This window comes from Osmerus mordax, chromosome 7 (genome assembly GCF_038355195.1).
Source record: "Osmerus mordax isolate fOsmMor3 chromosome 7, fOsmMor3.pri, whole genome shotgun sequence".
Taxonomy (NCBI): domain Eukaryota; kingdom Metazoa; phylum Chordata; class Actinopteri; order Osmeriformes; family Osmeridae; genus Osmerus; species Osmerus mordax.
Genome location: NC_090056.1, coordinates 2,012,565 through 2,037,057, shown reverse-complemented (window position 1 = coordinate 2,037,057; position 24,493 = coordinate 2,012,565). Strand labels below are relative to the sequence as shown.

At 41.0% G+C, this 24,493-nt stretch overlaps 1 protein-coding gene across 1 annotated transcript in view; it reads left to right on the top strand.

The window, feature by feature from the left end:
* LOC136945813 (receptor tyrosine-protein kinase erbB-3-like) overlaps nucleotides 1-21,718 on the top strand; it is a 66,579-nt gene extending 44,861 nt beyond the window's left edge. The window contains exons 14-28 of the mRNA XM_067239882.1: nucleotides 6,776-6,872; nucleotides 7,824-7,981; nucleotides 8,065-8,118; nucleotides 8,245-8,386; nucleotides 8,583-8,702; nucleotides 8,857-8,955; nucleotides 15,463-15,648; nucleotides 16,259-16,414; nucleotides 16,523-16,598; nucleotides 16,973-17,119; nucleotides 17,325-17,422; nucleotides 18,925-19,095; nucleotides 19,238-19,309; nucleotides 19,564-19,855; nucleotides 19,963-21,718. Of these exons, the coding sequence (XP_067095983.1) occupies nucleotides 6,776-6,872; nucleotides 7,824-7,981; nucleotides 8,065-8,118; nucleotides 8,245-8,386; nucleotides 8,583-8,702; nucleotides 8,857-8,955; nucleotides 15,463-15,648; nucleotides 16,259-16,414; nucleotides 16,523-16,598; nucleotides 16,973-17,119; nucleotides 17,325-17,422; nucleotides 18,925-19,095; nucleotides 19,238-19,309; nucleotides 19,564-19,855; nucleotides 19,963-20,924 (2,830 nt within the window). The 3' untranslated portion in view covers nucleotides 20,925-21,718. The remainder of the gene's footprint in view (nucleotides 1-6,775; nucleotides 6,873-7,823; nucleotides 7,982-8,064; nucleotides 8,119-8,244; nucleotides 8,387-8,582; nucleotides 8,703-8,856; nucleotides 8,956-15,462; nucleotides 15,649-16,258; nucleotides 16,415-16,522; nucleotides 16,599-16,972; nucleotides 17,120-17,324; nucleotides 17,423-18,924; nucleotides 19,096-19,237; nucleotides 19,310-19,563; nucleotides 19,856-19,962) is intronic.
* Nucleotides 21,719-24,493: the final 2,775 nt, after the last annotated feature.

Below are 24,493 nucleotides of genomic sequence, written 5' to 3'. Positions count from 1 at the left end.
ATGTCCTCCACAATAACATATCACGCTTCAACATCTCCAAACTATGCGATAAAATCTCAATTTGACTGTATACCACCACCTGCTGGATGTTTTGTTGAACTCTTCTTAAAGTTTGTTAGCCCTTCCTCCCCTCGACTACAGATCACTTCACACATGATCGTGTATTTTCATTGGCAAGACAAAGTAGTGTTAAGCTAGCATTGAAATACACTCATATGCTAACCCATAGTAGCAGTACGATGACAACACAGACACACTTGTCAGAGTAAAGATCGTCGCCCAAGCGTCGCCCGAGTGGTCTTTCGGCCAAAGTAACTTTCCTATATTATTTAGACATGTAGACGTCCATATATGTTCATGAAATTTTACATGTAGATTGGTTGGTATGCCTAAAATAATACTACTTACAATTTGCTGGCGATAGCAAAAGAAAATGCTGGCAAAAAGACCGGAAACTGAGTGTCCAAACCCCGTTCGGGTTTGGACAATAGTAGTTTACAGCGGTCGGGATTGGACACAGTGACGTTAGCTACATTGACCTTAAAGTGTAAACAATCTAGCCTCCATTCTAGTGACGCTACGACTGTCATCATACGGCGAAACCAGGTCACATAGCTACGTTTTTCCAGACATAATATTTGGTCTCCGTTTTCAATTTGAAGCAGTAGATGTAGCTTATGTAGGAAATGTTCCATTGCATCCTCTCTCTAGCTTAGCTTCGGCTACAGATGGACGACAATCACGATGCATGCATTATTCACGCCTACGGTGTTAATACAGTCTGTAAAAATACCACTTTGACACACTTGCAAGATGATCCGCTGGTTAGATGTAGCATGATCTTATTTACTACCCACAATAGTTCAACTTTTTTTGCTGCAGCATTTTAATCAGTTAGTTCCAGGTCCTGTCTAAAATACATTTCAGACCTTTTGAAAGCTGAGCAAATGACTCTACTACATTTTCAAATTCTTCTGAATTATTTCTCTTTTTGCATTGTTCTTCTCTTTTCTGTAGTTTTATGCCTTCGTCCAGCTCCTGCCCCTTTCAAAAATACCTTTCGGGCGCTTTGAAGCTTCAGCTTATAACTTTCTACTAAATTTTCACTATTTTCATCTTTTTTAGCATGGTCAGCTATCCCCATTCAGGTTTTCAGCATTCTCACTGCCATTTCGCAGGAACAGCCTTTTTTCTAGTTGGGTGTGCTTTGCCTTCGGCAAGGGCACAACCTTTGTTCTCTCACATATATATTATTATTGTGAGAATGCTGTTAAGCATTCTCACTATTGTTTTCCTGTTTCTCTTTATTATTGTGAGAATGCTGTTAAGCATTCTCACTATTGTTTTCCTGTTTCTCTTTATTATTATTATTTTATCAACTTCTTAGTTCTTCCGCCGTTTTTTGGCCTTTAACTAGTTCTGCATACTTTCACCGATTCCTACAATTTATGTATAAAAACGTTCAGCTCCTTCAGGAGATGTTGGCTATGACTTTTGGTATTTCTCACTTTTATACTTTTTAAGACATTAAGGTTTTTGTGAAAATTATTCTCCCATTAAAAGTAATGGTAAATCCTTTCAAATCATTAAAAAGCTTCCTCCTCTTTCAAACGTAACTACTTCAGCATACTTTCAGCTAGACACACCATTCAACCTTTAAAATGTTCACAAGACATTCAGCTATTCCCAAATGATTCAGCTTTTTCAAATATTCAGCCAATGTGGAATTATGACAGTTTGAAATACATTAAAATGTTTGCTCCTTCTTGATTTTCATGAATGAGCAGCCACTCTGCTGGCTGCTCTTTTTATGATATTCAACTAAATTGTCAAACAAATTCCTCTAACGTTCATATAGTTTAACGTACAGAAACAAGTTATACCTTAAAATGTAGGAAAAATGTTCCTCTTTCAGCCAATGTAACTACTAAAGAGCTCACATTTACAGATTTTCAGCTATGGGCCTTGAAGCGAGAGCAGCCTTTCAAATTCTCTCACTAACTTCAATGGAGAGGTGGGTAAAATCCGTCAGAGAAAGCAGGAAGGAAGACGATTTCGAAACTGCCGGTAGAGACATATTTCTGACCGCACATACATATAAAGGACATCTCTAGTTTCGGCAGAGTCTTGGGTCTCGTAAAATATCCTCATTTTATTGATTGGACGTGTAGTTTTGCGTCTAGGTCAACTTGTTTGAGGTGTGGATGCTAGGTAAATGTTCGTTTTTCTCTCTGCCTAGCTCGTTAGCGATCACAGCTGCTCCATCGCCGTGGCAACCAAACAAACACGCACCAGGAAAGCAAAAGGAACACGTTTTTGAAACTGCAGGTAGAGTCGTATTTCTGACTGGACAGACATATAAAGAATATCTCTGGTTTCGGCAGAGTCTTGGGTCTCGGAAAATATCCTTATATTTTGGATTGGACGTACAGTTTTGCGTCTAGGTTATCTTGTTTGAGGTGTGGATTCTAGCTACATTTCTCTTATTATCTGCCCTCAGAGCGTTAGCAATCATAGCTGCACCATCACCGTAACGACAGACACGCACCACTCAGTCTCTCACACAGGTGATTGGTACGTTTACTTGACCATGAGAAACCCGATTACTAGCAATTGTCGGTTTATGCCAATAATACGATTACTCCATTTACATGTGTAATTAGTTATGCGATTACTCAATAAACGCGTCTACATGATTCTTTTTTATTAATCGTTGTATGCTCCACGGCCAAAACTTGCACCATCATCCTTCTGCAACAAAGTGTCGCCGTGTCTTCCTGTATCGGCTCTACTGCTGTATGTTTCATTCCATCAACACATTGAATCCTACTAAGAAAGCCGAGTAAACGCACTCAATGGTAGGCTACATCTGCTACTGCTATTACTATCCCAACTATAATTTCAGCTGTTAAAACGATAATATTCTTGTTACGACTAGCTAGCCTACTTCTTCTGTTTAACAGTTCAGCTTTCAGCTTCTCCCACATTGTAGGCTATTTTAGCTCTTAGCTTTGTTAAGATGATGCAGTTCAGCTTCCACACTGCCTCTTTTGTGTGACTCACACATTTTTGAAATTCATTTCAGCTTGCGGGTATTTTCTCATTTCTCACTTTTATACTTTTTAAAATATTAAGGTTTTTGTGCAAATTATTCTCCCTTTAAAAGTAATGGTAAATCCTTTCAAATCATTGTTGGAATGCTGCTCCAGCCCCTTTCAAAAATACCTTTTGGTTGCTTTGAAGCTTCAGCTTATAACTTTCTACAAAATTTTCACTATTTTCAGCTTTTTTTGCATGGTCAGCTATCCCCATTCAGGTTTTCAGCATTCTCACTGCTGTTTCGCAGGAACAGCCTTTTCTAGTTATTATTATATCAACTTCTTAGTTCTTCCGCCGTTTTTTGGCCTTTAACTAGTTCTGCATACTTTCACCGATTCCTACAATTTTTGTATCAAAACGTTCAGCTCCTTCAGGAGATGTTGGCTATGACTTTTGGTATTTCTCACTTTTATACTTTTTAAGACATTAAGGTTTTTGTGCAAATTATTCTCCCATTAAAAGTAATGGTAAATCCTTTCAAATAATTAAAAAGCTTCCTCCTCTTTCAAGCGTAACTACTTCAGCATACTTTCAGCTAGAGACACCATTCAACCTTTAAAATGTTCACAAGACATTCAGCTATTCCCAAATGATTCAGCTTTTTCAAATATTCAGCCAATTTTGAATTATGACAGTTTGAAATACATTAAAATGTTTGCTCCTTCTTGATTTTTATGAATGAGCAGCAAGCAGAGTGGCACACTCAGCTGGCTGCTCTTTTTCTGATATTCAACTAAATTGTCAAACAAATTCCTCTAACGTTCATATAGTTTAACGTACAGAAACAAGTTATACCTTAAAATGTAGGAAGAATTGTCCTCTTTCAGCCAATGTAACTACTAAAGAGCTCACATTTACAGATTTTCAGCTATGGGCCTTGAAGCGAGAGCAGCCTTTCAAATTCTCTCACTAACTTCAATGGAGAGGTGGGTAAAATCCGTCAGAGAAAGCAGGAAGGAAGACGATTTCGAAACTGCCGGTAGAGACATATTTCTGACCGCACATACATATAAAGGACATTTCTAGTTTCGGCAGAGTCTTGGGTCTCGGAAAATATCCTAATTTTAGTGATTGGACGTGTAGTTTTGCGTCTAGGTCAACTTGTTTGAGGTGTGGATTGCTAGGTAAATGTTCGTTTTTCTCTCTGCCTAGCTCGTTAGCGATCACAGCTGCTCCATCGCCGTGGCAACCAAACAAACACGCACCAGGAAAGCAAAAGGAACACGTTTTTGAAACTGCAGGTAGAGTCATATTTCTGACTGCACAGACATATAAAGAATATCTCTGGTTTCGGCCGAGTCTTGGGTCTCGGAAAATATCCTTATATTTTGGTTTGGACGTACAGTTTTGCGTCTAGGTTATCTTGTTTGAGGTGTGGATTCTAACTACATTTCTCTTATTCTCTGCCCTCAGCGCGTTAGAAATCATAGCTGCACCATCACGGTAACGACAGACACGCACCACTCAGTCTCTCACACAGGTGATTGGTACGTTTACTTGACCATGAGAAACCCGATTACTAGCAATTGTCGGTTTATACCAATAATACGATTACTCCGTTTACATGTGTAATTAGTTATGCGATTACTCAATAAACGCGTCTACATGATTCTTTTTTATTAATCGTTGTATGCTCCACTGCCAAAACTTGCACCATCATCCTTCTGCAACAAAGTGTCGCCGTGTCTTCCTGTATCTGCTGTATGTTTCATTCCATCAACACATTGAATCCTACTAAGAAAGCCGAGTAAACACACTCAATGGTAGGCTACATCTGCTACTGCAATTACTATCCCAACTATAATTTCAGCTGTTAAAACGATAATATTCTTGTTACGACTAGCTAGCCTACTTCTTCTGTTTAACAGTTCAGCTTTCAGCTTCTCCCGCATTGTAGGCTATTTTAGCTGTTAGCGTTGTTAGATGATGCAGTTCAGATTCCACACTACCTCTTTTGTGTGACTCACACATTTTTTTTAATTAATTTCAGCTTTCAGGTATTTTCTCATTTATCACTTTTATACTTTAAATATTAAGGTTTTTGTGCAAATTATTCTCCCTTTAAAAGTAATGGTAAATCCTTTCAAATCATTGTTGGAATGCTGCTCCAGCCCCTTTCAAAAATACCTTTCGGTTGCTTTGAAGCTTCAGCTTATAACTTTCTACTAAAGTTTCACAATTTTCCGCTTTTTTAGCATGGTCAGCTATCCCCATTCAGGTTTTCAGCATTCTCACTGCTGTTTCGCAGGAACAGCCGTTTCTAGTTATTTATTTATTTTTGCCCCCCTAAAACTCAGTAAATATTTGGCCTACATAGACAACCTAGGTGTCAAAAGTTTCGTCTTGGTAGCGATTGAGTTGCTTCTATTGGGATTTACGTTCAGTTGCATGGTTTAGGCTCAAGTTAAGTTTTTGTGGCGAAAAGTGAAGCTAACGGTGGCTAATTTGCTAGCCACAGTCACTGACGTTACTAACGTCACTAACGTCACGAAAACTCGCGTGACTACCTCTAGCAGAACATTAGTTTAGCAGCTTGTTAACTTCTGGGAGATAGCTAAGCTAACTGCTTTACTGCAAGGCAGCTGCAGAAACGCCACAAGCAAAGAGGCCAGGGTGATAACTATTTACTAATTTTACTTTGTGATATGACACACAATTGTGATGTGTAATTTTCAATATAAGCTGATATTATTAAGGAAGTACATCTACTTTCGGAAACAGTAGTCTACTATTTCACTGAAGTATTAGCGTCATGACATTAGCCTGTGTTGCCCGGGCAACACATACTACAGTGGTCTATGATGTATCTGTTTTCAATCGTTAAAATAAACATTCCTCACAAATACATTTTCGTTGTAGGATTTATTATGACATTAGTAAAGAATTTGTTTGTGAAATTACTATTACCTGTGGTTTCAAACCACAGGTAATGAGAAGGGAAAAACTTAAAAGGACGTTTAAATCATAGAGATTAGGTCAATTTTTACTGCCAAATTTATTCGTTTTGATTCAACGATGAGGCTGCCTCTTGCAGGGGAAATGAGAAGACATCTATTTCATTCTACACTTCACTCGTATTTTCAGTTGTAAATGAGCAGCAAAAAAATGCTTTTAAATCTATGTAATCTTTATAAATAATAAGTATGCATTTTTATATAAAATATACAGAAATATCAGTTGTAAAAATGTCATCCAAAAACCAGATATTGTACCCTCTCTAGTTTATTTTGTTACTTTTCAGTATACCATGTTCAGTCAGCCACTAGTACTGTATTACTTTGAATATGAAAGTGAAAAATAACACAAGACCATTCTAACTGGTTTGCAATTTATTTTAAACAAAAACCATAGAAGGTTAAAAACCTAAATGTCAGATTGACAATAGGATGATGTAAGCAGCACAACTACAACCAATAAAATTGATATGGGTATAGTTTATGTGTCAAGCATTGACAATAGTCAATATCATTTGATTCCTTTAGGCAGTGGGGGGGGCCTAAATCAATTTCTTTTTAAGTCCCCATGAAGGTTGGGTATCAGGTATCCGGTATCAGGGGGGGGGGGGGGGGGGGGTGGTAGTTGTTTGTATATGTGTGTCACCCTGTAAGTTGTTGCTGTTGTGCGTGTATTTGTATCTGTAGGTTCTAACCATCTGCCTGTTGTTCCATTTCCCCAGTGAGCCCAGGGAGTTTGAAGGGCCTCAAGCAGAGTGTGTAGCCTGTCACCTAGAGTGTAAACCACAGGAAGGAACACAGCACAGCTGCACTGGACCGGTACTAGCTCTCTCTCTTAACTTCTCTAACTCCTTGGCATTCACTTCTCATTCCTTTTTAAGATGTGTATGACTCATTTAATTAGTTACACACTTAGTACACCAAATGTGTTCTCTTATACAGACTTCTTTTAGTACCATTAAAACTGGCTTTTATTATTTTCTGGAGACTACTGTGTAGATTTGGTGGAAGGACATATTTTGAATATATAAGATAGGTATCCTAACTGTGAAGAGGAGAGGATGATAATGCAGAAAAGAAGAGAGTGGGATTTAAACACCTGTACTCCTCCCTTTTAATTGTTTTTTATTTTATTTCATCTTTATTTAACCAGGTAGGCTAGTTGAGAACTAGTTCTCATTTGCAACTGTAACCAGGGGGGGTATTCCAGGTAGCGGGTTTAACAAACTCTGAGCCTAACCCTGAACTCTGAGTTGCGTTACTTAAAAATGTGAAACTCCGACTTTTCGGTTCCAGGAAAGCTGATTTGAATTTGTTAAGTCAACTCGGAGTACCTCAACTCTCTGAGTTAAGCGCGGGCATGAGAACTATTATAAGCCAACATCAATGGACCTCTGATACTAGGATCCACCATGGCACCCGGCGACAAAAAACATTGTCCTACTTCACCACACTTCAGATATAAGTTTTATTTTGTGTTTATGGTCAATACATATTCCGTAAAAAAGCAACACGGCTGTAGCAGCGTATAGCCTACAATTGGCGTGGGAGACAATTACTGCCGAGTCAATGCATACATTTGAATGCATAGCCAGTCCATACATTGAACATTTAACCCCACTGTCCGTTAATATTACAGGAGAAAAAGTGGTGGACTTAATAAATTAGCATGTTCAATGTTATATTAAATATGAAAACATACCACGAACAGGTAAGGAATATTTTGCTTATTTTTCTCAATTTCTCACTCTCTTTTTCTCTCTTTCCAAGGAAGCGAATGAGTGTGTGGGGTGTGCCAGTGCGAAGGACGGACCTTACTGCGTGCCAACCTGCCCCAGTGGTGTGATCGATGGAGATAGGGGTCTCCTCTTCAAATACCCCAACAAGGAGGGCAGCTGTGAACCCTGCCAACCCAACTGTACACAGGGGTGAATGTGTGTGCATGTATGTGTGTGTGTGCCATAGCATTTCATACAGGTCCCTTGTTTTGACTCTGCGCCTCTTGTCACAGGTGTTCAGGCCCAGGTCTGAAGGATTGTTCAGAAGCAACTAGACAAATAAATAGGTGACTGTCTTCCCCTACTGGTGGATTTAAAAATGGCACTGCAATACCACAAAAGACAAACACACAAACTTACACACACACACATGCTCATCCCAGTCTCAACATAACACCCCCTCCCTTCTCCAGTCATCAGATAACTGGAATAGCGCTTGGAGTCCCGGCAGGTCTAATCGTCTGCCTCGCTCTGTTCTCGCTGGGTTTGCTGTATCATCGAGGCCAGGCCATCCGCCGCAAAAGAGCCATGAGGAGGTACCTCGAGAGTGGAGAGGTGAGAGAGGGGTAGTAAGATGAGAAAGGGGTAGTAAGATGTCTAGCTCCATCTGACCAGGTTGTGGTCGCATGGAGCCTGGTCGACCACAAAAGCAAAGGATATGTTTTTTACAGAATGTTAATGAGTAAATTCAAGTTTACTGTATGAGGTGTGTGTTTAGGTGTGTGTGTACATAATGTGTGTGTGTCAATAGAGTTTTGAGCCATTCGGTCCAGGAGAGAAGGGGGCTATGGTCCATGCTCGCATCTTGAGGGCCCCAGAATTAAGGAAGGTCAAAGCGCTGGGATCTGGGGTGTTTGGCAGTGTACACAAGGTCTGAATCCGCTCACAATTTCCTCTCACTACGTATTTATGTCTGGGATCATTCTATTTTCATACTGTTTTTGTTCAGTACTTGTTTTGTACTCTAATATGAAATGCATGCACAACAGTGCAAACTTGAATCTAAACTAATGATGTGTATTTAGGGCTTGTGGATGCCGGAAGGAGATTCAGTGAAGATCCCTGTTGCCATCAAGACCATTCAGGATCGCACTGGCAGACAGACCTTCCATGATATCACTGATGTGAGAGGAACCACTATGATACTTCATCTGCCCAAAAGCATGCATGCATGCATACGGACACACACGCACACACATACAACCAAAAGTGCTGAGCTAATTATGTCAGATTGAATGTTTGAAATCCCCAAAATACCATAAACATTGTAATTAGGACAACAATATTCTGATGTCACAGATGTGCAAAGTGTCACAACTAGGGTGTAGAAAGTGCCAAGCTGCTAGAAATGCCATTGGCAGTGAATGGCACCAACCACCAAAAAGATGGATGGGAATGACATGCCTTTGCTAAGAACAGAAGATTATCCAGGCCATTAGCAGGGTGGATTGGGGTTCTGATTCAGGATGGTTCCCAAAGTTCCCTATGCACGTTAATCCAGGCATCATAAAGTTTAATCTTTAGGCCTTGTCTTTGGCTAGGTATGACTTCCCTCTAAAGGGACTTCCCTCTAAAGGGAGTCAGATGGCTGAGTGGTTAGGGAATCGGGCTAGTAATCAGAAGGTCGATTCCCGGTTATGCCAACCAAATGATGTTGTGTCCTTGGGTAAGGCACTTCATCCTACTTGCCTCGGGGGAATGTCCCTGTACTTTCTGTAAGTCGCTCTGGATAAGAGCATCTGCTAAATGTAAATGCAAAACTCCCAACTCCCAAAGTCATGAAATGATCCAATGTCATGAAACGTAATCTCTTGCACATGACCACTAAGTAAATACAAATTGAATGATGTGTTGTATGCATGCAGATGTTCCTTTATATAAACACTGGGCTTCCCTATGATACAGGTGTTTATATAATGAATCACATGATTGGTGGCCACCAGGGCTGGACTTGGACCAAAAAATTTCCCTGGCATTTTTTGCTCAGACCGGCCCACCACAATCGGTCGGACTCTGATCCACTGCGTCTGACACAAGAAACAGAGGGGGAGGGGGTGGAGTCTGTTAAGTAGGGGTGGGGGAAAACATTCGATTCACAGATTAATCACAATTCAGTCTTCTAGCGATTCACATCGATTCACAAATTTCAAAAATTGTAAATTGTTATATTTTATTTTTTCAACACTTAACTGCCTGTCACAGTCAAATAGAAACAAATAACACTAAACAGCAAACTTGAATCAAATGTAAGCATATATTGAATTAAAAAAAAATATCTATATATATTGAATCGAAATTTGATTAAAAATCGAGGTACCAAAAGATTCCCACCCCTGCTGTTAATAGATGTGATTGGGCTAGCCCAGTGTCAGTATGGAAAATGAACCAATGGGCCACTGTCCCTGCTTTATGGGCCGGTCGTTGGCCAATTTTAAGTTGATAAAAAAATCATATTGGCCTCAAGTGCGTCGGCCCACCGGGCATTTGCCTGGTATGCCAGATTACCAGTCCAGGCCTGGTGGCCACTTAGACATATATCAAATTAATTTGTGTTCTGAAATAATGAATGGATCTGGTAATTTCTCACTATTACTGAGAACCAATTTATTGATGTAACAGAATGGAGCAGTTTGAAAATGAAGCATTTGCTTCAAATGTTATCGGGCCAGCCATTGCCTCACTGTCCCACACCTACTGTAGCTAGTCTTCACACATGTCTATTGACTTATATGTTTCCAGGGCTCTAGAGTGCGACCAAAATGTGTACGGGTGCGACAAATTTTTTTCCTAGGTCGCACCGGTGCACCTAACCTCCTCGCATCCGCTGTCTCTCCACAAACGAAGCGTTTGTTATCCTTTGACGGAACTGACACTCATGGTTGGATCATATCGTGGTCTAAACCAATCAGAGACAGAGATGGGGCGGGTCTTTGCCTCTGATTGGTGGCTGTGGTCCAGATATTCCTGCTCTGTGATTTAAATTACGACCCGAGCACCAGAGAGTCAGTTTAGCAGACCTGGGCATTGTACGCGTGAGGTAAATCAAAAATGTTAAATAAATGAATGTGTTGAGCGGTCGTAAATATGTAGTCCTGAAATACTACAGTTATCAGGCAATTTACATATGTGCGCTTGCGCAACCTTGCCGACAGGAGAGTTAGCTATTGGTTAGCCCTCGAAAATGAAAAACTTTGCCTCTGATTAACTTTTAACAAGACATGGACTTCTAAGTATCTGTTTACTGAGGTCAAAGTGAAAGCTGTGATAAAAAAAACTAACTCGGACATAATAAGAACTTGACTGGACTGATTCAGTGGGCGCGGGCTGATGGTTTGCAATTGAACTGCAGACCCTGGGGCCCGTTCTCCGTAAGTCGCTTATTACATCCGAGATCAAATGACACATCCAAGATGACTTCATCTTGCTAATCATGATCTGGCTAATTCGGTTCTTCGAACACCCATGTTGTTTATAATTAGTATACCTGGATTGAGTTATGCGTTGGTCTAAAAGGGGGTATGTATCGATAGTAGAAACCTTGATCAGCAACGCTGCTATTGGCTGCTCACCGTCGCCAAAATGAGTGCCCTGTTTCCGCAACAAATGCTACAACAGAGCAACAGCTTGCTCCGAATTTGAAGATTTTATCAGAACGCCAGGGAACACTAGCCTGGTCCTAACCAGACCCTCATACATTTCATTTGTACAGAGGGTCTGGGATCGCTCCTTTGACAAGCGTTAACTTCCTTGAAGGCGGGTACTCTGTTGAAGTTTAAAACTATTGGATCTGCCCAGAGCCACTCTGATCTGCCATAACCAATCGCTAGCGTTCGCCTTAGCCAACTCCTTCACCACGGAGCTAGCTGCCGTAGCTGGAAAATCTAACTTTTCCCGAACCCCGTGGGGAGGAGCGCCACAACATCATGACCACTAACAAAACTCAGCAAGGATTGTTCTTGCTCCGGCTTTAATTTATGGATATTTGGCTGCGTTGCCACAACCGCAGAATAGCTTCGCTCGCATCTTTCTCCGCCGCCATTACTGAACTACAACTCAAACTAATGCACAACATCAACGTCATCGTTGTCAGCCACTCCCTCTGTTCGCTGATTGGAACTAATAATTTTTTTTTCTTCTGAAAACCGACTGATGCATTGAAATCCCAGACCTAGTACAGAAGCAAAATCCAAATTGAGCGGAAGTACGTAGGAGGGCAGAGCCAGGCCAAGGGAACACCTCAAAGTCTGCAAAATCCAAGAAATAGGGCTGGCAAAAAGTAGCAGACCAAATTAAATGTAGAGGAGTGACCATGCGATTTATCGCTTATTACAGTAAGCTAGGCCAGTTTTTTTTTTTTTTCATACTTTCATATTTTCATTTATCATCTTTAATGTCAATGTTTGGTTTCAACAAATGTATTATGTAAATGACACCTCACAAAAAAACGATAGGCTATCCTTTCAAAAAGTATAGGCTAGCATATCGCGCTGTGCTTAAGGAGCCTATCTATCACGCATTGAGCAATTAATTCGGTTTCATGTTAAATTCTGCTAATTATTCTTGCATCTTCTGCAACAGGTTCCTGTAATAAAAACGGACAAGACATGTCTGTGACAGACTTCCTGTATCACCTCTGCTTGTAAAGCCTCAATCTAATCGTGGTTTGCTACATTGACGTCAGTCATGGCCGATCAAGCGCTGTTTGCTTACTTTACTTTATTTATAATTAAACTTAGTCTTTCCGTTAGTGAAGAGGCGGACTAAAACCCTTTCTTCAACACATTTTTTATTCAATTAAACAGTTTGGTCCGGATTTGAGCGTTGGCGAAACTGAAGGTGTCAGAATAATTACAAAACACGCGTCAAAGTTGTAGTGTGTGAGTCTGGCCAATCATGAAATAGCTGTGTCGTCATTAGAACCCGTGCAGTTGCCATAGAGTTAATATTACTAGAGGAAGCAACTTTTGTCTTCCAAGATGGCTTCCCCATTCATTTCTATGAAAAGTGCCCAGTGGCGCAGTGAGGCAAGCGAGAGCACGACCACTTCCAACTCTTCCGGTCTAGCTTTAAACAGTGGCTCTTTTTTTCCCTAGCTCTGAGACCTCGTGCACGCTTGCAACTAGCTGTACACGTCATACTTTGCGACAACCAGTCGCGAGCATAGATTTATATGGTTGCGAGCGTGTGAGCTAAGGCATTGCAGTGGCAGAATGGGGTACAAATCCGATAAGAATCAGAGACATGATGCAAACTTTACGGAAATGTATGCTGTCATTGTATAGTATTCCTTTCACTTCGTTTTTAGAAATAGGCTATAGGGCTAAATATAGGTCTATTCTAGATGGAACTCATCACATATGTTGCTTTTTTTCTTGTGATTTGAGTATGATTTCCAACGCATTGTATCGGATTAAATAAACTGTTAACATGAACACCTAGCTCCGTCGTTGTTCTCGCCAGGCAAAGAAAGCTTAATAGTTTTTTTGGTAACAGAAATCTTCCATTATGCAGACTTACCATAGCTTACTGTCAACTGTATATTCAAACGAAATGCCACGAAATTCACACTGCCTTCAATTTACATATCAGTGTAGAAATGTGGCCTGTGTTTTCATATGTTCAACCTACAAAACCAAATGCCTATTAATGGATATAACGTGATCTAATAAGACTTGGAAATAATGTAATAAATAAAAGCTTGAGAAGTGTCTCTAAAATATACTTTATTTAACATTTGCCTTTGAAAGGGGCATATTAACAGAACTAGGCCTATATACAAGACCATTCCATCAGATATAAGTGGGGTTGAAACAGTCACTGAGGACCTTCATTGTCCCACAAAAGCAGTCTGGCACAATTTTAAAAAAGAATAATGGGTGTGTTTAACAAAAGCTTCTGAAGGCAAGACTAATCATATTTATATAATTTCTTATTGTGGTTATCAGTTAAAGTATTAATCTTCGTCTATGCTCCAGATAGACATGTCAACAATATGCTCACGCATAACATAATGTAATATTTGCCATCATGTCATGAACGTAAAAACGTTCTTGACAGAAAAATCAAATCTGTTTTTAAATAACGGGAATAAACTATATTAACAACATTTCATGTATGTGTGACAACCATTTGCTAAACTTGCTACAACAGGGCAGGCAACTCAAGCCATTTCTCCCTGTACTCATTCAATATGGCTCATTCAGCTCCAGGTAAATCGGCTATCGGCCAATGTGAACTTTTGTGCTCGTGCCCTGTTAGTATCCACGAGCACATTTGCAGGCAACTTTTATTGACGTAAGCAAATAAATGGGGTGCTAGTTTACCCATTTCGTATTGGTTTCAAATTTAGCAAAAATCAGGAAAAATTATTTTATGAAAAAGCTAGTAGTATGAGCCAGGTTTGAGAATCTAACAAAAATTATTGGGGGAGATAGTTTTGTAAATGTTGACTGGAGTTAATAGAATAAAAACGACCGGAAGAGCCGGAAGTCTAACAAGAAAATGCAATACCACCTACATCCACCGGGGCCGTTGCTTCAAGCCGAGGGGCCAGTGGTGGGGGCTTGGGCGAGGGGCGAGGGGTGGGGGCTTGGCAGTTGCTCTTGAGAAAATGTGCTCGGCTACACAGCCGGCAGTTCTCGAATCGATCTCACTGTACTAGTGATGGGCATTTCGGCTCTTTTTCGTGAGCCGGCTCGTATGGCTCAGCTCACCAAAAAGAGCAGGCTCTTTTGGCTCCCGAACGGCTCTTTAAAAAATACATGTTTTAACTATGAATTTGACTATGATGGGTGTGAAAACCATTTGAATTAAATTATTAAATGAAATCATACTCGACCGTAACCACATATCTTTAAAAATGCATTGATTTATCATGGCTCTCCTCCGAGTTTTGACTACTCTCTGACTGTGTGTGAGTTGGCTCGGCCCTCCCTCATGCAGGATTGACAGGAACAGAATGTGAAGATGATCGTTTCAAGTCAGCCGCCTGCAGCCTGCTGCGCTGCATGAAGTCAGTTCATGTCGAACCCACCTAATGACAAATCGTCAACAATCAAATCCAGCTAACTGAGTTACCGACGTACGGAGAACGGGCCCCAGGTTTACAATAGCCATCAAGTTGTTTTCAAATGTGGCAGGTTGTAAACAAGCCCTTATGTCTTTACTTTGACTTGGGGCATAGGGCACTAACGTTACCATGCTTTTGATATTGTTGAGAGGATACAGGCTAACAATCAAACAAACTGGGTAAACTGAGCAAAATTCACAGCACATGTCAAGCTAGCTCCTTTTTGCTGAACATTGATTAGAATAACTTCGTGTGGCAATTTTATTCAGACCCGACTATTGTTAGCTAATATTTCACATATGATATTATTATGCAAATGAAAGACAAACAGATCCAACTCTGAAATTACATTTAATTGTTGACTCAACAACAATTTACAAACAATGCAAAATCTACGTTGATTGCAATGGTTTTCTGACCGGGTACCAAAGCAGTTTTGCCCTCTGAATGCGCACTCACCCAGTAATGTTTGTATATATAAAAAACTCATTTTGTCTAAAGCGTTTGTCAAGTTATTGTATAAATTACCACTCTCTCTCTCCCTTCTCTGTGTGCTGTGCAGCACATGCTGTCAATGGGCAGTCTGGACCACCCCTACATTGTGCGTCTCCTAGGTATCTGTCCTGGTGCCTGTCTGCAGCTGGTTACCCAGTTTAGTCCCCAGGGGTCCTTACTTGAGCACATAAGGCAGCATAAGGAAAGCCTGGACCCGCAGCGCCTCCTCAACTGGTGTGTGCAGATTGCCAAGGTGAGCGTGTGCATACACTGAAACAGAGAATACTTGTAGATGGAGAATAATAAATGTTTGTATAATTTTTTAAGCATGTTAGGTAAGAGAAAGGGGGAAACTATATACATGTTATGCCCAGTCTTAGAACATTAAAAAGAATGCTAGTTTAGATTCTTCACTAAAAAGGCTGGTCAATAGTTCAGGTTCAATATGTAGTTACTCAGACATGCCACATAATTGTTTTGTTTGAAATATTAGATGTGAGGTGTTTTATGTTTTTAAGCTGTGGTTGCACTCATCATGTCGGAATCACCAAAACAGTGATTTTGTATCTAAAATGTATTTCTGAAGTGTTTGTGACAAGCATTCTGTCAGAAGTGTTTGTGTCTCAATGAATGGGGAGTCAGGTGGCTGAGCGGTTAGGGAAGCGGGCTGGTAATCAGAAGGTTGCCAGTTCGATTCCTGGCCGTGCAAAATGACGTTGTGTCCTTGGGCAAGGCACTTCACCCTACTTGCTTCGGGGGTACGTCCCTGTACTTACTGTAAGTCGCTCTAGATAAGAGCGTCTGCTAAATGACTAAATGTAAATGTAAATGAATGAAAGTATGAATGCTTTTCTGCGTCCCAGGGCATGTTCTACCTGGAGGAACACTGCATTGTTCACAGAAACCTGGCTGCCAGGAATGTCCTCCTGAAGAGTGACTACATCGTCCAGATCTCCGACTACGGTGTTGCCGACCTCCTCTACCCTGACGACAAGAAATCTGTCTATAGTGACGTCAAGGTGATGATGATGACTCATCTATGGCCAGTTCATGCAGACAAGTAATCTTGGTATAATCCAGTCTAGACCAAAATAATATTTGAATATATTCTATTTTATAATCTTCAGACTCCATTAAAATGGATGGCTCTGGAAAGTATCCTGTTCCGGAGATATTCCCATCAAAGTGATGTCTGGAGTTATGGTGACACATTCCATTATTTTGACTGGTTGTGTTTCGGGTCTGATGGGATAACATTTTTACTGATGTTCTCTAAAGCAGTGCTTCTCAAATGGTGGTATGGTACGCATTTTCCAATGTGAAAAATAAATAAAATAAGAGAGTAAATCATGAAAATACTGGTATAAATACTTTACACAATAAATACGGGTATAGGAGGTACTTGGATTCACAAATCAGCAAAAAAGGTTATTGAAGCCAAAACTGTTTGAGAACCACTGCTTTAAAGCATATTTAATGAGCCAATAGACAGAGGGTTGGTAAATGACTTACATGGAAATTGTTGGGTTTGTTTGTCATTATAACAACACTAAGCCATTGACCTCTACCCAACACAGGTGTGACTGTGTGGGAGATGATGTCAAACGGGGCAGAGCCTTATGCGTCCATGCAGCCTCATGAGGTGCCTGGTCTGTTGGAGAAGGGCGAACGTCTGTCCCAACCACATATCTGCACCATAGATGTTTATATGGTCATGGTCAAGTGTGAGTTACACACACATGTACACCCATAAAAAGACTCATACACAGGCTCACATACATTCATATACATCCATAGTTAAGCTCACTCAAACACATATCCATACACACTTAAGCATGCCCAGATATGACACTATGGTGGGATTAACTGAGTCAGTCAGCAGGAAACACCTCATTCAAACCTTTGGTCATCTGTTTTCTCTTTTGGCAGGTTGGATGATTGATGAGAATATCCGACCTACTTTCAAAGAACTTGCCAATGATTTTACTCGCATGGCAAGAGACCCGCCTCGCTACCTTGTCATCAAGGTAAAAAAAAGTTAATTTGAGTTGAAGTTTGTTATGATCCTCTAATTGTAGGGACAAAGAGAGGCCTAACAAGGAGTGTTTGGCAGTATGCAAACAAGTGACATGATGGTTATATACAAAAACTTATATTTACTAGTACTTCCTAGTACTCCTCCTGTGGCATAGTAAACAAATGTCACAGGAAAACAGTGGAATGGTGCCAATGGAAAGTAATGAATAGTAGAGTGTCATAACTACCAAACCGAGAAACAACCGTACACTAAACACATGGGGTGGCACCCGTTCCTTACCTAGTGTTTTAAACAGAAGAAAAGCTACTTGATGACATGTAGGCCCATGGACAGCTTACCTACTCCAAAGCCCCTGTGCGAAGGACAACAAAAACAAACAAAAAGCACAATACCGCGTAGTGGAACAAAACAGAAAATTTAAAACTAAACGACAGGATGACAACACTTTAACCACCATCTAAAAACTAAACTCACTACAAACACAAAAACAGATAGAAACGTATGACACAACCCCAGAACCAAGTCGACTACACAGAAACCAACAGTGACTACAGAACAGAGGACAGGTGAGGTTTAAATGAAGGGGGGTGAACATATGATTGGTTGGAAGCAGTTGAGCTTGTGAAGGGTGTAGTAGATAGCCAATCACAGACGGACACCTGACTGTAGCAATGAGAGTGAGAGGGGAGAAACAGAAGGTAAGATAATACTAGTGGTGGGCCGTTAGCGGCGTTAACGCGCTGCAACTCTTATCGGCGATAAAAAAAATATCGCCATTAATCTATTCTCAAAGTTGGGTTGGGAGCTGGGTCTATAGCAAGCTATGAGGACTTTCACCTTGATATTTTAGCGCGGATGTATACCTAGCCGAATTGCACTGTAGGGGGCGAGAACGAGTCTTCGAACTTGTGTGTATGCCTTGTGTATGAAATTATCACATCAAACGTGACGTGCTAACATGGATGCAGCTACTGGTTTGCCTCAGGGAAAATGTATTTTTAAGAAGCTTCCCAATGGAAACCTTGACAAGACTAAGGTTTTTTGCACCTTGTGCTATGCGGAATTAGTTTACTGTAGGAGTTTTTCCGGTCTCAAATACCACCTAAACGCAAAGCATCCCTTAGCCAGTACATCTTATTGAACATAATTTATTTGTGATGCATTTTGGAAACAGGAGATGAGCTCCTGGTCTAGTGCGCCACCTGGCTTGAGAAACCTGTTCACAAAGACTTACTTTTAGTCATTATTTGGGTAGCACACATATTCTGAATGCCTTCGGCGGATTTCAAATGAGCCATTTTAATCTAGATTAATCTATATTAACGCCAAGATTACAGTGAGATTAATCTAGATAAAAAAAATGAATCTATGCCCACAACTAGATAATACACAGCATACAACTATACGGACACAGACAGAAATATAAATGAATAAACGTGTCTGTAACAAAGTTATTTATAAATTGGCAGTAACACTCCTGGCCTTTCACAGTCAGAAGGAGCAGAGGCATGGTCAGAAGAGAACAACCAAAGGGAATCTGAGTTGGTTCTTCTGGAGGCAGTTTTGGAGGATCAGGAGGTGGTGGAAGGCAGTCTGGCCATGCCTCCCCTTCAACTGTCTCCATCTAGAAGCATGTCTCATCAAAGAATAAACTCCTACAGGGTAAAGCCAGTAGAACGACTTTGACTTAGAAATATTGATCACAGACACACAGTCAATAAAGGGTACATAACCGCATGGTCTGTATCTCTTTCTTTATCTCGATTTTTTTCTCACTTCTCATCTACTTCTCTCTTTCTTTTAGAGTGGCATCTCCCAGGCTGGACCAGTGGGGTATCTGCCAATGACACCTAGCCAAGGAGACAATCCACGCCAGGTTAAAAACAACCAAACATTCAAGCACACACACACGAATACACACACAAAATCAGAGGAGCAAAGGAACCTTCATCTCCAATTGGGTCTTTTCACATTAAACATTATTATGACTGGGTTTTGCCAAAAATGTTTAGACTTTTGCCATAGTACATTTTTTTAATTGAGTCAAATCATAATTTTACACTTGCTGATTGGCATTTGGTTGCCCTTGGGGGAAACCATTTTTTCTGCTCACCCATTTGTCACTTTCAGCTGTGGTCCCTACGCTCTCATTTCAACTCGGTGAGAACACTGTCTGAGGGGTCAGAGGGCAGGGGGTGTGGTCTGGACATGGAGCTGACGGAAGGCCCGTCGCCAACTGGCAGTCTGCACGGGGCTAGGGGTGTTGTGAGTTATTTGGGTGGTACAGAGCAGCACAGCAATACAAACATGTTTGCCAGAGGACACAGGAGCATGTCTGCAGCCTCTGAGACCTCAGAACTGGGCAAAGAGGAGGACTGCTATGGATACGTGCTGCCTGGATCATCAGGCTCAACAGAGAGAGGTGACTGTCTACACACACCTCATACCTGTGAATGCAAAACCTTTGAATGTGACATTTCTGTTTTGCCGGTACTGTGTTAAAAGCATCCTCTATTCTCTCAACTGTAGATTTTCTTCTGTCCCACAAAGTCTACAGAGTAAGCCACCTAGGTGGGAGAGGCTCAAGATCCTCCAGACGTCTGCTACAATCTCCGCTGGCGACTGTTGCAGACCCGGTCCAGGACTATGAGCACATGAACAAACCTGCTTCTTTGCCCCGCTCCCCTCAAACGCCATCCCTCCAGATAGAAGGTCCAACGACAGTGCTTTGGAAGAAAGTCTTGCCTTTACCCTTCTCGACCCATAATACTTTACCCTTGCCATTAGGGGATGACATAGTTAATGTTCACTCTCAGGTGAAGTCCACCACTACCTTCAAGGCCACAAGGGACCAGAAGATAGTGCAGTGTCCTGAGGCATCAAGAAGAGACCTGTCTGAAGAGGAGAAAAAGGCTTTGAATGGAACAGTGCCTGATGGTGCTGAAGCCCCAGGGAACCTGAAGCAGCAGGAGTGCGTAGAGTACGAATACATGGACATCCGTAGATCAGACTCTGGAGACAGGCCCATCTGGTTAAGAAGGGAGAGTGCAGTAGCTGAACAGAACACTTTGGATGCAGAGAAGAGAGAAAGAACAAGAGGGACTCAGGCAGAGGGGGAGAAAGAAGAAGGAGAGGAAGATGAGGAGGAATACCAATACACTAATCCGCAGCCCAGACTGAAAGAGAGCCTGGTTGGTTCGTCCAGGCCCAGGCCAGATGTGTTTGCAGCTGGAGCAAGAGGGGAGGAGGAGTACGAGGAGATGGATGGCTGTGGTGGGGCCTCTTGCGCAGGGGGTGAGGCAGAGTATCAGAACATCCCAGGGAAGGGAAGGGAAGGCGGCGAGGAGGTGTGTAGCAGCAGGTGCGGGGGGCTGGGGGGATACATCAAGGTGTGCACAGTAGTAGGAGATCCCACAGGCAACACATCATTTGACAACCCAGACTACTGGCACAGCAGACTGTTCCTCAAACCAGATGCTGTGCGCACTTAATGAGGCAGACTGGGACATAAAAGTTCTGTCAGTTGCTAGCTTTTATCCACAGTACTGTTGGCCCTTTTGCAACTGTGTCGAAGGAATGTGAATGAAAGCTGTCGTCATTACTTTTACAGTTTATTATTATTATTATTATTATGACAAAAGATTATTAAGATATGTAAAACATACTATACAAATCAAATTCTCAGCAGGAAGACTGGAAAAGTATGATTATATGACCTGCCTAAAGATCAATTATCAATGTTTACACTTGATTTGGCTGGCAGCTGACCTTTTTATCTGATCACCTTTGTTGCATATATACCATTTTGAAATGTGGAGCCATTAATGAAATGAAGTTTTCCTTAACAGCAACAGCAAGAATGGCTGCAACTTGCAGGACAGGTTTTTACAGTTCTATTGTTAATTGTGTTTTTAAATAAATTGATTGGATTTAACATAAAGCATGTTTACTGATGGAAGCATACACTTGAAGTGTATATTTCCCAGCCTGTTGATGAACAATAAAAAGTGAACTGATTTGGATGAAGTTCTATGAAAGGGGTATAACGCAATGTTAAATTGTGTTCTCAGCTGTCATATTATTTGGTAAGATTATATTCTACCATATTATAGGTTATTTTTTACGATGAGTTTATTTCCTATATACATGTGTTGTAATAGGTAATTGTGACCACGTGTCCTGCACCAATTTAAGAGGTCAGCATGACCAAATTTTGTTGTTACGACTGAGGCTTTTCCAGCGCGCCATAAATTTAATGAAGTGAATAAAGTTGATCCCAACAATCTATCTTACTTAAATCTTTCTTTGTTTGGAGTGATGGATGTACTGGATTCGAATGCCGGAGGAAGATGGCAGAGATTAGTTTTCGACGGAGGCGAACTAATACTTTTGCTAATGTGTGCTGACGTTGTGACGTTAGACTAGCATTGAGTTCCCTTGTGTCACACAAGGCATTTTTTGCCACAAAAACGTAATTTCAGCCTAAACCATGCAATGGAACGTAAATCCCAATAGAAGCAACGCAATCGGGACCAAGATGAACATTTTGACACCAATGTTGTCAATGTAGTCCAAATATTTAGGGATCCTTAGGGGTGGGGAAATAATAAATAATAATAATAACTAGAGAGGGTATCATTTCTGGGGAAATTGTAGGGTGTGCTTGGTTGCAGAGGGGTCCGTTTTTTAATGACATTTTTACAACTGATATTTCTGTATATTTGATATTAAATGCATACTTCTTATTTATAAAGATTACATAGATTTAAAAGCATAATTTTTTTGCTGCTCATTTACAACTCAAAATACTAAGAGTGAAGTGTAGAATGAAATAGTTGTCTTGTCATTTCCCCTGCAAGAGGGAATGGTGATCGGCTATATAGAGTAGCAGCCTCATAGTTGAATCAAAACAAATACATTTGGCAGAACGGTGTAAACATTTACCTAATCTCTATGACTTAAACGTCCTTTTAAGTTTTTCCCTTCTCGTGATATTTTCAGGCATTTAGCCTACTCATATTGCATTCATTCATTAATAAAGAACCCCCTTTGAAGATTATTCTACGACGTTATACGGCAGTAGAAGATGGAATCGCGATTCAAACAGTACCATCTGCTAACTGAATATATGCCCCCAAAAACATAAATAAGCTTGACATTTATTTAGTGGAAAATCGCTCATTCATAATAAAGAATATATTGTGCTTATTAAAGTTATGCATTGTTCTTATTAAAGTTATGAAACTTAGAAGTGTGCTCAGGCTTAACCCTCGTGCTGCCTTCGGGTCACATGACCCAAAGGTTCATAACGAATCATCGTTGTGTTTACCCAATTTTACCCAATACAAAAACAAATTAAAATAATTTTCTTTTAACCTTTGCAATGTGGGGGGTCTGAGACAGCCTAGCTGTTAAAAGAAAATGCTTCACTTTGTCTTTGTATGCGGTAAATCTGTCGCAATACGACGGTGGGTCACAATGACCCGAAGATAACACAAGGTTAAACATAGGGTCTCACACTGAGTGTGGGAAGCAGGCTGTTCTTTGTGTCTCCATCTCTTCATATTCAGAAACAACCTTGAAACCGGGTGGAGACGGCACCCGAGCAGGTGGGACGCGTAGGCAAAAACAACTCCCTGATACACGAGAGAACAAGCTCAACCCTTTTTTAATACTTGTGTTTCAATTGTACTGTATAAATATATGCTGGGGAGGGACAGATAGCCAGTTGGACTTCGTGAACCAGCCCAAAACTCTGTTGCGGGTAGGGAAACTTAGACAACTCCAGATCTCTGTACTTGTTGATTTCCAACTGCTGCATTAAAGCTGATATTATCGGACCTCTGCGACTCCAGACCACTCTTTCTAGAACACAGATTTGTGTCATTCAATACCATCATTACATATTGGAATAGACACACAGACTTTAAATCCTTCAAATGGTGACCCCGACGCTGTAAAGAGGGAGTCCAGAGGGTTCCGGCCCGACCGACAGATCGGGAGAGAGACCCATACACCGGTACAAGGTGGCAGACGTAATCGTCAGAGGCGCCTCAACATAAAAAAAAGGTAAGCAGACACCTGTTAATTCAAAGTACTGCTATTCGGAACTGAGAACCAAATTTAGACGATTACTATGTTTCATCGTACCTAGTCAAACCAACAGTGGTGGGAAATCAACCGTTTTTGTGTTTTGTCTTTGTCCAAGGGGAGGTTAGAGTCCTCTCCAGGGGTTAGAGTCCCTAAACTCGTTGTCTTTGTCCAAGGGGAGGTTAGAGTCCTCTCCAGGGGTTAGAGTCCCTAAACTCGTTGTCTTTGTCCAAGGGGAGGTTAGAGTCCTCTCCAGGGGTTAGAGTCCCTAAACTCGTTGTCTTTGTCCAAGGGGAGGTTAGAGTCCTCTCCAGGGGTTAGAGTCCCTAAACTCGTTGTCTTTGTCCAAGGGGAGGTTAGAGTCCTCTCCAGGGGTTAGAGTCCCTGAACTCGTTGTCTTTGTCCAGAGGGAGGTTAGAGTCCTCTCCAAGGGTTAGAATCCCTGAACACTGTCTATGTGTGTGGAGTCAGATTGAGTTTAATAAAAATAGAGAGGAGTGTGGTGTGTCATTTCTTTGTCTTCTCCGGTACAAGAGGGTTACAGAATTGAATTGATGTGAAAAAGTGTGGAGTTGGGTTGAGTTGAACGGTATTTTAAACAGATCTGTCGTTCTTTAAAAAATAAAATAAAAAATAAAAGGATCCACTAGGTGTCCGCCAAGGACCATAATTGCCTTCAGTGCAAAATCTAACAAGTTGTCAAATTGTGAGATCCCTCACTTTCATCAATCTCGTGCTTTTTTCTTTGACCAAGAAGTTACAGAAATCCAGAGGAGAGTTGGAGAAAGGTGGGGGCTAAAAGAGTCCAGTTACGTTGAGATCTTACAAAGGTGATCCCAGAGGGTATACCCCTGGTTTATAAATTGGTTCTAATACAATTGGAAGAGTTATACTAGAGCAAACCAGCTGTGTTGGTCAAAGAATGGTTTGAGGAAATGTATGTGAAAAATTATGAGGAAGCAATTGGAAA